This window comes from Vidua chalybeata, chromosome 2 (assembly GCF_026979565.1).
Source record: "Vidua chalybeata isolate OUT-0048 chromosome 2, bVidCha1 merged haplotype, whole genome shotgun sequence".
NCBI classification, from domain to species: Eukaryota; Metazoa; Chordata; class Aves; order Passeriformes; family Viduidae; genus Vidua; species Vidua chalybeata.
Window position 1 is genome coordinate 86,922,978 of NC_071531.1, and position 11,456 is coordinate 86,934,433.

An 11,456-nucleotide genomic window follows, 5' to 3' on the forward strand; every position below is an offset into this window, starting at 1 on the left:
TTTGGAAAAGTGTTCAAATTTCTGAAACAATTAAGAATTCATAGATGGTTCAGATTGATCTACCTATTTTTCCCTAAAACCTTTAATGCTCTTTTGTGCATTTTGTACAATTTTGAAGACATTAAATGTAAAATACAAATCATTATCCTAATGGATAAATGGAGTAATTCATGAAGACAGAGGTGCTGGGATCAAGCAGCAGCTCAAATACCTGTCAAAATGGTTTGACTCTATGATCTTTAAGGTCTCTTCCAACCTAGTAATTCTGTGAATTCTGTGAAAACAAGAGCCAGAACCACATCTGCTCCTTCCTGGCAAGACACATCTTCCACATAAGATTGTGGGAACATTCTCTCTCTTCTGGTTTGGTCCTTCCGGTCACTAACTCTTGCAGAGCTGGCTATGTTGCCCCTTATTCCTACTCTGACCCTGTTTGGCAGTCAGATTATTTATCTAGAAAATTGGTCACGTCAGGGCACACAGCCATAAAATCCATGCTATCCCACTATCCTGATCAATATTCTATGCACTAGACACCTGACTAACTCTGTGAATTCTGCCTCTTTCATGCTTTAAAAAGAAAAGATAAGTATTTTCTCCAAATCACAGAAAGTTATTTTTAATATCAATTTGCATGATGCATATCAGGGAGCTGCCAATTTGTCCCTTTATTTTAGTGTATTGGATTTGTGACCTAATGTCTTGGTAGCAGGAGGGACTACAGGGGTGGTTGCTGAGAGAAACTGCCAACAGAGCCAATCCCTGGGGGCTCCAAGATGGACCTGCCCTTGGTCATGGCCAAATCCATCAGTGATGGTGCTAGTGACACTGGGGTAATGTATTTAACAACAGGAAAATGCACAGAAGTAAATGCAGCTGGAGAAGAATGACAATATCCAAGCAAAAAAGCCCCAGACACCAAGGTCAGTGCACAAGGAGGGGCAGAGGTGCCCCAGGTGCTGGAGCTGAGGTTCCCCTGCAGCCCATGGTGCAGACCATGGCAAGGCAGCTGTGCCCCTGCAGCCCATGGGGGAGCAGAGATCCACCTGCAGCCCATGGAGGAGCCCACGCTGGAGCATGTGGAAACATCTGAAGGAGGCTGTGACCCTGGGGGAAGCCTGCACTGGAGCAGGCTCCCGGCAGGACCTGTGAAGAGAGGAGCTCACTGGAGCAGGTTTGCTGGCAGGACTTGAGACTCCACAGGGCATCCACATTGCAGCAGCCTGTTCTTCAAGGACTGCCCCCTGTAGGAACTACACCAGAGCACTTCAGTAAGAACTGCTGCATGTGGGAAGGACTCCTGTTACAAAAATTCATGGAAGACTGTCTCCCATGGGAAGAACCCCATGCTGGAGCAGAGGAAGAGTGTGAGGAAGAAGGGGAAGAGACAGTGGGTGCTAAAGTGACCACTGTCCCCATTCCCCATCCTCCTGCACCACTTGCAGGGAGAGGTAGAGAAAATCAGGAGTGAAGTTAAGCCTGGGAAGAAGGGAATGCTGTGGGAAAGTTAGTTAAAGATTTGGTTTCGTTTCTCATTACTCTACTCTTAACTGATTGAGAGCAAATTAATTTCCCCAAGTCGAGCCAGTTTTGCCCATGACTGTAACTGCTGAGTGATCTCTCCCTGCTCTTCTCTCCACCCATTAACCTTTTGTTATGTCTCTCCCCTGTCCAGCTGAAGAGTAATGGAGCAATACTGGTGTGCACCTGGAATCCCATTGAGCGCAGCCCACCACATTTAGGAAGAAAAAAATCAGGGAAACTTTCCCCAGGGCATTTTATCTAACTGGTTGATGTTTCCTTCCTTTTTCCTTACTCAAGTAAGTCCCAAGTGACTCATCTTTCTGACTGACTACACAGGGAATACAGGCACCACCAACTTTGGGGTGCTGCAGTGTTCAGTATCCAGGTTTCTCTTCAGATGTAGCCTAGTTTCTCTGTGAAAAAGCCTCAAGAGTCATTTTGGAGTGTAGTAGTCAAATTTATTTCCACTGTAGAAGCACACTTGTTTCAGTAATAAAAAAATAATCTTTGCAGAATAAAAGTAAACCTGTAGTGTGGTATAAATATTATTTACTTGCACACAAATTCACCTAAGTCACTCAACATATGTTTAGACTTAGTATTCCCACAGTTCTACATTTCCAATGGAGTTAACAAGACAGTTACTTGCGGAAAGATGAGAAAGGTGAAGTCTGGCTCAGTTGGGATTTAAACATACATGAAATAATAGAAAGCTTCCTTCCTTGGCTGGTTGTTTTGGTGTTGTTTTATTTTTGTTTGTTTTGGTTTTTGTTTTTTTTTTAATATGACTACACTGCTTATGAAAAATACTAACAGCCTTCAGCACTGACCATTTCTGTTTGTGTAATTAAAATATATTACGTAGAGAGCTACAGAAGCCTCTTCTGGCTGCCTTGCAGACATGACTTTGGCACTGGCCAGGCAGAACCAGCAATGAGTGCAGAAGTGTTCAAGCTCAGAGGTTCTCAGGATGTGCTCAGTCTCCATTTCTGAGATTCTTATCACCAGCTGCTGCCTTCCAAGAACAAACAAGGTCTAGCAATTTCCTTAAGGGGCTCATCACAGACTCTTTAGACAGCATGCCTGATCAATCAGTAAATCCCTGTGCTATGCTAACACAGGTGCTCTACTCCATAAAGCATTATTAACTGCCTGGTGAAACCAACAGGCCAGCTTATAGTATGCATGGCTGATGTGTAACTTTGTCTAATATGAATGCTTTATCCAAAAAAAACCCCACCATAAAAACTCAAACCTATTTTCTGCACTCACATTCAGTCCAAGCCATGGAACAACAGTAAACACAACTGCAAGGAATTTAACTTGTACTTTAACTTCTAGATAACTCTTCAATTGTTTTTCCCAGTTGTGGGGGTGGAGAAAAAAAAGCAGGAGGGGGATAAAATTTAATGAATTGGTCTCATAATGACTCTGTATTCCTGTGTTCTGCCAAAATTATACTTCTTTACCATATAGGCTATCATTAGCACCATGTCCTCACAGCTAATGCTGATTTATTCTGATCCTTCCTTCCTGCTAGTACAGTGACAAAAAGTACAAGGTTCAGCCTGGATTCTTCTCGAGGCCTCTATGAGAGGAGGATACTGAACTAATACAGCACAATACTGAAGACAAGAGAACATAACACTTAAGTTCTGATACACTGAAAAGCAATTTCACACATAAGATCATTTATAGTGTAGGCACACTGACATATTGAGCACCATTTTTTTTTTCAGTTTAACATCAACATTCAACTCTGAACAGAAGAATGTTAAGCCTCTAGGACACTTTCAGTATCAAGGAAAGAACTACTTCTAATTTAGAAACATCAAAACACTAACATCGACACTTTAGCTGAGCTGTTCACTGCAAGTGACCCTCTCTCTGAATTCGAAGGCGCTCCTTCTCTACTTGCAAGCGCTCCTTCTCAATCTGCAGCTTTTCTGACTCAAACTTTAGGAACTGCAGCCTCTCTTTCTCTAACTGCAAACGTTCTTTTTCAAGTTTTAACTTTTCAGTTTCTAGATCCAGAGGCTGCATGATTGGTTTTTCAGTTTGGGTGAGGTCATTTTCCAGGGCAGGTTTTTCAGCATGCAGAGTCTCTAGCCTGAGTTTCTCCCACTCTATTTGAAGTCGCTCCTTCTCAATCTGAAGCCGCTCACGCTCCAAGTCAACGTGCCGCAACCGCTCCTTCTCAATCTGCAGGCGCTCCTTCTCCACTTGCAACCTTTCGGCTTCGATGTCCAGTCGCTGTTTCTCCAGCTCCACCTTTTGCTTCTCCAGATTTATAAGCAAGTGAGAATCTTCATAGGCTAGCCTAGCTTGAGCAGAGTTCAGATTTCCAAATTCTTCAATGTGGGGGAAGTCTGGTAGGTCATTTTCCTTTTTTGAATCTGGCAGAACTGATGACAATATTTCTTCTTCTTCCTCAATAGGAAACTGCAGAGAGGAATGCGACAGACAAGAATTACATTCCAGTCTTCATGCCAGAATAAATTTGTTGCATACAACTTTACTGAAAAGAACATACTGCATTTTTTCATCATCTTTAAAGCTATTCAAAAGTGTTTAACTTGTATGTTGTGAAGTAACCATGCTATGTAATAAGATTTTTTAATCATTACACAGGAAGAGAAACAGGTTTTATCTGCAAGTTAATATCTGGTAATGAAAAATAAAAAATCTTGTCTGGAAAAACATCCAGAAAATACAGCACAGTAGTTATTACAGATCATTCAGAACAACTGACAGAAAACTGGATCTAGAAGACCATATGTTGTTCTTAACTTTCATAGAGCTGAGTGACATTTATGTAAGCCACCAGGCATTTGTTGTGACTAATTATTTATCAGAGCAGATGGATCCATAGGCTATGTGTTATGTAAGCTAGCCTAACCTTCAATAACTTGGGCTATTCCATTCCTAAAAAACATTTAACACTGACATTTTTCACATGCTCCTAACTCTTCCAACTCTATTAAGTGGGTCAACAAGCAGGACTTGTTTAACCATTTTGTATTATCACATTTGCTGTAAAGCTATTTGTGATGCATGATGGTGGTTAGGACCACTGCTCTCAGCAGACTGTAACATTTTGTGTAGTATCACAGCCCTTACAAACTCATAGTACAAAAGAGATAAATTTTCTCCCAATATGTATGCTGCAAGAGAAAGGCATTAGAGAAGACACACACTGTTCTTCAGCACTGTCTGACAGTAGTTCTCACTGCCATCTAACAGCTTACACTGGTTTTCTCCCAGCATACATATCAACAGAGCTAAGACAGGAGTTGCCTCCCCACTCCTCCTACTCAAAAAAAAAAAAAAACAACAAACAAACAAACAAACAAACAAACAAAAATTTCTCCCCCAAAAACCCAAAGCAATAAAATACCCCAAACAAAATTGTTTGAGTACTCCCTTTGGAAAAGAGAACTATAAACCCCTTTGTTTAAAGAGGAACAGCAAAACTATCCCAACATTTGACTGTACTCCAGTTGGTTGCCTATCCCAAAACTGTCACAGTACTACTAGGAGTATCAACATGTCTATATAATCCACTACTACTTGTCAAATTCACACTAAAATTCTGAGAAAGAGGAAAGGCTGACTAATTCAAGTAATGTTTTTATCTCCTGTAGGTTCATTTCAACAAATGCAAGCAGTATCATATTTCTTTCTGTATTCTATTTCTTTCTGTACCTCCAGGTAACATTTACTTTCATTTGTTAAAGATGCGCACTTCTCCGTTCATCCATCGAGGCACTCTTGAATACTAAAATGACCAGTTTCCTTCAACAGCGTTATTTTTCTTGCATTGACTCAACTAATTCTTATCTGTGGCACAAATGGAAAATACATGTGCAAAGACATACTCAAAGTTTAGGGATATCAAACCAGTAATCAACATCCAAGACCTTACAGAGAATTCCAAGCAGATTTGAATACCATGTCTCTGAATTATATTTATTTCTACAGTTTAATTCACACGTTCAGAAAAAAACAGAAACAGATGCTATGAAGAAACACAGTAAAAAGCCTTATGCTGAAATGAAGCAAAGGTCATATTGCATATAGCTCATATTTATCAGTCACTCACTTCAAAATTCTGCGGATCTTCCTCTTCCTCTTCTACTTTGATTTCTGTTAAAGATCCACCAGCTTCTCTGAAGTCAGTGATATTTTGCCACTCAAAACTAGATTCAATTGCAAATCCCATTTTCTCATCCATGTCTTCATTGAGAGAGTCATCTAAATTGGATGAAGGAAGGTGAAACCCAGCACCTACTACTTTGATGTTTGCATTCAGACGTTTTCTCTTCATGAGTGCTCTCCAGTCAAGGTATCGCCTTTTCACTTCTGTCCCTGTTCTCTGCTCTCCTTCACCTACAGCATTGACACACTCTGCTATTTCCTCCCAAGCTTTCCGTTTCATCTCATTAATTGTTGTATTAAGTTGCTTCGAAAATAGTACTTCTCTCCTTTTTCTGATTTCCTTAAGGAGAGTCTGAGTTTCCTGAACACTAAAATTGCTTTTTCTTTTTCTTTTTAACTGTTTCATTTTTTCCAGGCTTAACCTAGTAATTTCACCACAGCAGACTACAGAGATGATCTGACACTAATCAGCTACTAATATAAATAAATTAAAAAGCAAATGAAAGCAGAGCTCAGTTCTCATGAAGTGAATTTTCTCTTCACTTTGTTGTATTTTTCTATTTGTCAGGCTTCCTAAGAGAAAAAGAGCAAACAAGATAAATCTCCAAGGTATACAAATATTTTAACAACTTGACTCCTAAGTCATCGTTTAAGGAATGCACAGTTTGAACTAACAGTTTATTTGATAAAGGAAAACCATTTTGTTAAACTTTCAATACAAAGTAGTCATAGATACTTCCTCTAATCTCCAATAAATTATAAAACCATGGATATATTAATATATCCATGTCATGAACTGTTAAGGTTGATTTAGTATTTCCATTAGAAAAGTACAGATATTTTCCTTTAGCTCTTAAAGAGTTTTGTAAATCAGGATTTCCTTATGACTGAAATTTGACACACACATTTCAGTTTGAATGCTCAACTATTTACAAAAGAAGCTGAAATTATTATATCATTACTTCAAAAACATGAAATGTTTCGGGTACTGAAATTTCTGAGACATGTATTAAGTAAGAAACAATTTTCATTTAAAAAAAAAGCACACTAATATGAAAAGTTGACATTTTCAAGGCTCTTCTAACTTAACATAATCATAAATAAAAGAACCAATCCTGCTGAATGTCATAAAATAACTACTAAAGCAAATGTCATTCATTAGACACATCTTAACAGGAAATAGATTGAAGTCATTTTATATGCCCATGGTAAAACCCTCCCATGTCCTTCTCAGGCTGCTGAACATCTCATGTTCTTACCATGGCAGCTTTTCAGTTCATCTAGTGCTCTACCCTCAGCACCAGCTAGTCCCATGCCTGATGCTGAAGAGAACACGAATCCCCATAATTCACCTGACAGACTGTGTGCAACTCTGCAGAGGAGTGGAGAGCGAGGGGACTATTATCACAGTAATGAATATTATTACTGCATTAATAACAGATCATATTACCAAAAAAAAAAAAAGAAAAACCAGAACAACCCACCAAATCTTGGAAGAAGGACTAAGAATCAAAAATGGTTCTTGGTCACAGACTGCTTGGCAATAGGTTCAATTTAGGATTATTTTGAACAGTCTTTTGTACCATGTTACCTACCACTGCAGGTAGTATTAAACGGCTTGAAGTCAAGTGGGCCAGGGATTCACTATACACTACAGGCAGCTTCAAGCTGCTTTTTGTTCATTGTTCATGCAGTAAAGACATTGTCCACCTGAAGGGAAATGGCTTCCAGATTATAGATTCAATTTTTACTAACTAATGGACTTAATTCTTAAATAACTCCCTCCCAGCTATACAGGATTCTTAAATTACTACGTATTTTTCCTCCTATTAGTCTCCCTAAACTTGGTTAAAGCATACACATCAGCACACTGCACTGCAACTCCCCACTTGGGAAATAATGTCTGGTAGTTTAGACATTGTTCTTCATCTCCGATATACTATTGACAGTAAATAAGTGGCTCACTTGCAGTTTTCCATGTCAAGCAACATTCTTTTATAGCCAACAAACACAGAAAAACAAACAAAAAATAAACTGTGTTTTCAAATCAAATTTTCATCATCTTCCAAATAGAATTCTACATCAACATGGAAAATGCTGACAGGTAAGCTTTCTCCTTAGCTCTGGAGAGGGCTGAGAGTTAAAACATGCAAATGCCAGGCCACCCTGGGGGCCAGCCCACTGCTCCTTGCACCAGTGCTCTACATCACCTGACTGACCTCCCCAGCCATGCTTGTTAAGTGTCTCCTTTCGGTTTTGGATTTTATGCCATAAGCCAAGGACATAACCTTTAAGAACTACAATACTAACTTTGAAGTTATTGGCATCCAATTCCTTTACTAGATAAAGTTTTCTTTTAGACTTTTTAAAACTTTTGCTAGAACACATCTGATACAAGCCCCTGAATTTCCCAGTGAAACATCAGCAAAACCTATATATTTTAAAACTCATGACTACCAACTTCCAATTGGTAAGGACACCCTGCCTCTTTAACTCTTTCCTTTTTGAAAGCACATTGCTTTGTTAAGGACAATTCCTTTCTAATTAATACAAACGGAGTTAGTGAAATGTCTTAACAGTATATTTACTCCCAAAGATGTACCTATCTGTGTACCTATCTGATATACTAACTAAGAAGAATTATTATCTAACCAAAGCTGAGGTTTTGGATATTCATTCTTAGCCATTGCCAGATGGTCTCCAGGATATTAGTCTTTAATGAGGAAAAATGAGCTGTTACATTCTCAAAGTACCTAAGAGATGGGAATGTAAATAAGCTAGAATGTATACAACTTCTGGAGAGCTACAGCAAAAAAAAACTAATATTCCAAACCTCAGCAGCTGGGATAGCGTTAATGCTCATCCTAGTAGCTGGGACAACGCTGTGTTTTGGATTAGTGTGCCAATAACATTGGCAACACACCAACGTGTTGGTTGTGGTTAAGCAGTGCTTACTTTAAACCAAGGAGTTTTCAACTTCTGCCAGTGAGGAGGTACACAAGAAGCTGGGGAGAATTGCAATGCAAAATGCATACTTTGACAATTTGGGTAAAAATGTGAAGTGCTCGCTAAAAAAAACTCAATTCTGATGACATCATAAAGACTTCAAGGTCTTCCAGAAAAGATGGCAACATGGAGCTTTGACTTTGGGCCTGCAGGCCAAAAGCAATCTGTGATCAAGAAAGCTCTCATCACTGCACCAAACAAAATGTTGGGGTTGAAAAGAAACAAGTAGTGTAAAACTAAGCTGGAAACTCCAAAAATAGACAGACTCTGTATACACTGAATATCTTTGGCATAGTTAAAGACAGAAGCATCCTCATTCTGCCTCTATCTTTTCTGTCTCCTTTGTTCACACTTTATTGTTGGACCACATGTTGGACGAACAAAAAAATATTATCAAATGCCCCAAACAAACAATGAAGCAAACAAAAAGATCCATGCATTCACCAGGAGTGGAAGATTGTTTCTAGCATCAAACTAGAATTTTACAAAATCATTACTTTTTACAAAAGAAGATGCCTTGATTTAAAAAAAAAACCAAGCCTTTTAGGGCTTATGCTTGAATAAAAAAAAAAAAAGAAACAAAAAAACAACATTCAAATTACAAGTACCTGCTATCTCTTAAGTTTTCTTAAGCAAAATTAAGGTCTTGAGTATCTTCTGCCTAAGGCTTTCTAGAAAACTTTTTTGTGATTCCTAACAGATGGCTACATTGGCTTGGAGCAACTTATGCTTTTGTAAAAAGGCTTTTAGTACAGGAGGATCTGGGTGCTGCACAACACATCACCCAGCACAGACCTGCAAGAAGCTGGCGATTTACACGAACGAAAAAGCAGGAACAGAAGGGAACCAACAGCACCTAAAAAGATAATTCAACGAAGCAGGGAGAAAGCGCAGAAGGTGGGAAGCAGCTGGGGATTCAGGCAATTGAAGGCACAGACTTCTCAGGCCGAAGCTCCCGTTCCCCTGGAGGAGCCACGGCCACGAAGGGGAACAGAAGGCCTCGGCCGTGCGCGGGAAGTGCGCTTGGAGGCGGGAGGGCGGCCACAGCCGCGGGCCCGGGCTCAGCGCGCTCCCACCCGGAGCGCTGCAGGGAAAGCAAGGCGGCAACAAAGGGAGGCGAGGGCACGGCCGGCTGCCCGGCCAGCACAGCCCGAGGCCCAGAGAGCAGATGGGCCCGCGGGCCCTGCCGCAAGTCAGGGACGCTCCGGCCGGCGGAGCCCCGCGACTCTCCCGGGAGAAGGAAAAATAGGAACAGGACCTCCCCGTGGGGAGATAAGACGGTGGGCAATCGCCTCATCACCCTCAGGGGCCGAGGGCGGCGGAGTCCCACCGCCCAACCCCCGCGGGGGCTGCCCACACGCCGTGGGGGGAGCGGCCGCCCCATCCCCGGGCCGGTCTCGCTGCCCGCCCCGCCCGGTCCCCGGGGGCCGCGCGCGCGACTCACCTGCGCCCGGCGCTCCCCTCCGGGCCGCCGGCCCTTCAACGGCCACCGCCCTCCCATTGGGCGAGCTGCCTGCCTGTCACTCTTCTCCGCACGCCGATTGGTGCTCTTTGTGCGCCTCTTCCCCCGCCCCGCCCTGCCGCGCCAGGCGGCCTGGAGTCCCCATGGCTCCTCGCCGGCGGGGCCGCGCTGCGCGCAGCCGCCGGGCGGCCATTGGCTGCAGCCGCCGCTTGTCTTCCCCAGGCGTGCCGGTGATTGGCTGCGGGCTGTCGCGGCCCGCCCCCCTCTGCCAGGGACCCTCCGCGGGGTGGGTGTGGTGCTGCCGCTTCGCTGGAGGGCGCGGCGCGGGGAGGGGCCGGGCGCCGCTGGGCGGCGGCCTCCGAGGGAGGGAGGGAGAAGCCGCGGCAGTCCGAACGTGCGGGGTAACCGTGGATAAGCCACCGGTTTGGCGGCTAGGTTTATGATGCTGCTGCCCAGAGCGAGCGCGCGGCAGCCGGCTGTTCCTCCTGAACTGCGCGGCTTGTGATTAAAATGGAGAAGTGACGTTTATTACATCCTGTCATTAAAGAAGTAAAAGTATTTTTCGGGAAGTTCTGCACCACGCCATTGATGTGGGTGAAGATACACATAAAACGCTTTCCTGGAGCTTTCGGGCTTGGGGCTCCTCGTCCCCTCCGCCATACAAGATGTGTCCGGTCCTTGCCTTCTGTGTTAGGTCCTGGTGCCTTGATGATGTAACCCTACTTTCTCGAAGTTTGGTACCTCTGTTCTGCCGAACCTGATGCGTGCATTTAGTACTTCACATATTCGTTAACAGTTAACTTGATCAGTCTTTCCAAGTTCTTTCACTGGACAGGTAGTTATTTGATTAATACAACTTTAAGTAACCATAACTGTGATGAAACTACAAAACTCCTTAAAATGGTATTTTCCAGTTTCAGCCAGCTATTCATTTACCAGTTTGCTAACAGGTACTGATAGTTTTGCTGCCATACGTGCCCACTGTGTACTGAAAATCCAGTTAGAAACGAAAATGGTGAGGAGTAGTGTAGCAAGACCATGCCACATTGCTGACATTTATAATACCAGGATATTTCTTACTGAGACCCATACATGAACTTGGCTTCTCTTTACATTATTACTAGTAACTGGCAATTTTCTAGTGCTCAGAAATAAGATTAAAGCACACCCTAAAGGTCTTGCAAGCTAGTTCAAATTAGATTCAGGTGCAAGTAGGTGGACAAATGATGGAAAGGGGAGGTCATTAACAGTCTGATCCTCTGCTAGTCTGCAAAAATAATTAGTCCTAATTATACCTCATTGAATA

General features: G+C 42.4%; 1 protein-coding gene across 7 annotated transcripts; it reads right to left on the minus strand.

The window, feature by feature from the left end:
- Window positions 1–1,966: 1,966 nt before the first annotated feature.
- Window positions 1,967–10,217, minus strand: MSANTD4 (Myb/SANT DNA binding domain containing 4 with coiled-coils). 7 transcript variants are annotated; one of them, XM_053936253.1, is made up of 4 exons: window positions 10,133–10,176; window positions 6,942–7,054; window positions 5,627–6,255; window positions 1,967–3,966 (listed from the first exon to the last, which is right to left on the minus strand). In XM_053936253.1, exons 3-4 carry the CDS (start codon window positions 6,086–6,088, stop codon window positions 3,391–3,393), a joined length of 1,038 nt encoding a protein of 345 aa, XP_053792228.1. In that variant the 5' UTR covers window positions 6,089–6,255; window positions 6,942–7,054; window positions 10,133–10,176; the 3' UTR covers window positions 1,967–3,390. The 7 variants fall into 7 exon arrangements, with proteins under 7 accessions (XP_053792228.1, XP_053792226.1, XP_053792225.1 ...); XM_053936251.1 differs by lacking the exon at window positions 10,133–10,176 and adding an exon at window positions 9,484–9,562; XM_053936250.1 differs by lacking the exon at window positions 10,133–10,176 and adding an exon at window positions 9,297–9,458.
- Between the last annotated feature and the right edge of the window lie 1,239 nt (window positions 10,218–11,456).